Below are 3,761 nucleotides of genomic sequence, written 5' to 3'. Positions count from 1 at the left end.
TACACACACACACACACACACACACACACACATACATACTAACAATTTCTCTTTCTTCACACGCAGGGAGCTATTGATATCGCCAAGAAACTGAGCCCCAAGTCTTTCCACTACCTCGTGAACGCCTTCCCCGTTATCCTGCCTCCCCGCTGGGGAACCGAGACCAGTGCAGCCTTCATGCTCAACATTGACAACTCTTTCGATCGAGTCTACAGAGCTTTCAACGTGAGTATGCCACATTTACTATCTTGGGAGACTGTTAAACATGTCATCAAAGAAAAAAAACAACACAAATTGAGTATTACTGAAATTCTTTCGATCGAGTCTACAGAGCTTTCAACGTGAGTATGCCACATTTACTATCTTGGGAGACTGTTAAACTTGTCATCAAAGAAAAAACAATAAACTTAGTATAACTGAAACCCTTTCGATCGAGTCTATAGAGCTTTCAACGTGAGTATGCCACTATCTTGGGAGACTGTTAAACATGTCATCAAAGAAAAAAAATCAAATTGAGTACAACTGAAACTCTTTGGATCACGTGGGTATACTGCTATCTTGGGATACTTTAAAATGTCATCAAAGAAAAAGATATCGAATTCGAAGTACTGCTGAAACTCTTTCGATTGAGTCTACATTGCGTTTTGGACTAGTATACTATCTAGGGATAGAGTCATTCTCATACTGTAAAAGAATGCTATGGAAAAAAAAATCGAATGAAGTCATGCTGAAACATGTACGACGATCAAGTCTACACAGGGCTTTCGACTAGTATGCCTGTACTATCTTAAAATGTTATTAGTAAACGAGGTATTGCTGAAACCCCTCTATGATGTAATATTGTGCAGAGCTTTCTAAGCGGTGAGACTATTCACTCTTTACTGACGGTAATGTCTTTATTATTATTAGTGCTCTGTGTCCCTGCTGAGGGTGCTTGACAGTTACTTTGGATATCTAAAATAGACTAGAGATACCAGAAATGTGGTTTCTTAGGAGTCTGTTGATGAGGAACTGTGAAACTCTTTTTACTGAGACTACAAGGTTTTCGACGTGAGTGTAGTGCGATAGACTGGACGATTCATCGGATCGCTTCAACATTAGCAGTTTGTATCCAGTAGCAGATCCAATTGATTAATCTTTTTTTATATTGCATATACCAATTGATTAATCTTTTTTTATATTGCATATATACACAATCCTTCAGTGCTTTATATTAAACCATGATCATGACTATTGAAAGTTACATTATTATTGTTTACTTTGTATTTTTATATATTCTTTCGAATGTTTTCGTCCTCAGTTCATGATCTCTCGTTCAGAGCAACAGATCCGTGATAATGGCACCACCCCTATGAACGCCCTCCTGCCCCGGTTCTTCCAGAACCACGAATGTTTCCTGTGTCCAGGGAATGCAGAGATTCAAATGCCGAACGACTCAGGCCGGACACTGGTCATTGACTTTTTGGCGCCACCCGCTCAGCAAGGATTTTACAAGGCTGCTGCCGATGTGAGTACTGACTGTTGTTGTTGTTGTTGTTGTTGTTGTTGTTGTTGTTGTTGTTGTTGTTGTTGTTGTTGTTGTTGTTGTTATTGATGGTGGTGGTGGTGGTGGTGGTGGTGGTAGTGATTGTGTTGTTCTTGTTGTTGAGATTTAGGCGGATGGACGGGTGGGTTGGTGATTTATTTGAGAGAGAGTATGAGAGAGAGAGGGGGGAGGGGGTGGACAGAGAGCGGGAGGAGACAGACAGACAGACAGACAGACAGACAGACAGACAGACAGACAGACAGACAGAGAAAGAGGGACAGAGACAGAGAAAGAGAGAAGGGGAGAGAGAGAGATTATTACGTGCCTTAGTTCTACCAATAATTATCGACATAATCAATCTCTCTTGTTCTCCTCAGTTCGTGGAATTCTTCAAGAACGAGAAAGTCCGCCCCCACTGGGCCAAGCGTCACGACAACATTGCTGGCATCATCGACCACGTCAAAGATGTCTACGGAAGTCTGCTGCCAGGATTCAGTGAGCAGAAGCGATTGGCCAGAGTTGACCCTTGTGACATGTTTATGAACTCTTACCTCATCGCCATCTTTGGGCGGAGCCAGAGCTGCTATTGATAGAACTTTGGGTAGAGCCAGAGCTGCTATTGATAGAACTTTGGGTAGAGCCAGAGCTGCTATTGATAGAACTTTGGGTAGAGCCAGAGCTGCTATTGATAGAACTTTGGGTAGAGCCAGAGCTGCTATTGATAGAATTTTAGGTAGAGCCAGAGCTGCTATTGGTGAATGATGAACAAGCCCATTAGTATCACTATTAAGTACATTACAGTTTCATGTATTCTTATTCTGAGTTACTATGCCTCGGGGGGGGGGGGGGGGGGTTCATGACGCTGAAGTTTAACATTAATTGTAACATAACATTTTAAAGGCAGGAAAACAACGGCGGTGTCTATGTTAAAGTGGATGAATAACATAATATTCCATGAACGTTCCTCACGTCATCCGGGGGGCGGGTGGGGGCTGTCCTGGCTATAGTCTGCAAAAGATCTTGTCAGTTCGTTAGTGCTTGAGTGCTAAATTGGTTGCTTGTACTGTGTGTTTCCCAAGAAGCCAAGAATGTTTTTGGGTATTCTAGGGTCCACTGGGGTAATGATATAGATTGTCACATGGTGCTTGCTAATGAACGTGGATATGCGCTATAAAAAAAAGCCATTTATTGCAATTGTCTAGTCTGAGGAACTTGCTCTGTGGTCTAAGGTTGGATTAATTCAAAATGAAAATGATTGAAAATTCTCTTATTATCACTTTTGTTAACAACTCTCCCCTCCCACTTAAAAACTGCACCATGAAAACAACTGTATAAATTAACAAAACACCCAACAATCTTACACCCCAATTATACAGACACTTGAAAGTGTTTAGAGAACAGGAAATCCAGAGAATGAATGGCCGTATTTCGATTATAATATACTCGTTGAAGCCAAAACACTTCTATCCAAAGGGAAGGGGGAAAGGATGGAGCCAGGGAGGGGGAGAGAGAGGGTGAGAGAGAGAGAGAAAGAGAGAGAGAGAGAGAGAGAGAGAGAGAGAGAGAGAGAGAGAGAGAGAGAGAGAAAGAGAGAGAGGGGGGATGAATGTCGGATGGTTATTCCTTTCTTAATATTTTGAGAGAGAGAGAGAAAGAGAGAGAGAGAGAGAGAGAGAGAGAGAGAGAGAGAGAGAGAGAGAGAGAAAGAGAGAGAGAGAGAATGATTTTTTTCTTATTGTTGTAGTCATTGCTTATTGTTATGAATACTTTGATGCCATTTTGATATGAATAAATTTATTTCTTTTACACGCTTTACAATTTCTGTTTTCTGTTGTTTATGAAACGATATTTCTCATCCAGTATGACGTGGGTAATATTGGCCGGTGCTCTGGCTTGGTTTGCTCCTCATTACAATCAAACATATATCATCCCTATCTCTCGTCCTTTTCTTTGTATGTCACTTTCTAGTAACAACGCTGTAATCTTCGGGAATTTATTATCCTACTTGTGTAGCAAGTGCCGTAAAACTCTTATTATAAACACCGCGCCGTAAAGCTCTTAAAAATCAGTGTTGTTTAAAAAAAAAGACACCGCCATAATACATAACCAACGTTTCTGTAATTATATCATCCATCGATTAATTCATGGTAAGTCGCTGGTTAAAACGTAGAGGAAGGTTGCCTTTATCAAAATCAAATAGACAGCTTCAAAATCTGGTCTCTCCGTGCGAGTACAG

The 3,761-nt window shown here is 41.0% G+C and overlaps 1 protein-coding gene across 2 annotated transcripts in view; it reads left to right on the top strand.

The window, feature by feature from the left end:
• Positions 1 to 3,343, top strand: part of LOC101860474 — a gene marked incomplete at its 5' end in the record, with an annotated part of 6,358 nt that extends 3,015 nt beyond the window's left edge. The window contains 3 exon segments of one of the 2 annotated variants that reach the window (XM_013091285.1): positions 1,301 to 1,507; positions 1,903 to 2,126; positions 2,160 to 3,343. In XM_013091285.1, the coding sequence (XP_012946739.1) occupies positions 1,301 to 1,507; positions 1,903 to 2,115 (420 nt within the window). 2 annotated transcript variants of the gene reach the window in all.
• Positions 3,344 to 3,761: the final 418 nt, after the last annotated feature.

This window comes from Aplysia californica, unplaced genomic scaffold, assembly GCF_000002075.1.
Source record: "Aplysia californica isolate F4 #8 unplaced genomic scaffold, AplCal3.0 scaffold00031, whole genome shotgun sequence".
Taxonomy (NCBI): domain Eukaryota; kingdom Metazoa; phylum Mollusca; class Gastropoda; order Aplysiida; family Aplysiidae; genus Aplysia; species Aplysia californica.
The sequence above is the reverse complement of the archived record's forward strand: the minus strand, read 5'-3'. Positions and strand labels throughout refer to the sequence as shown.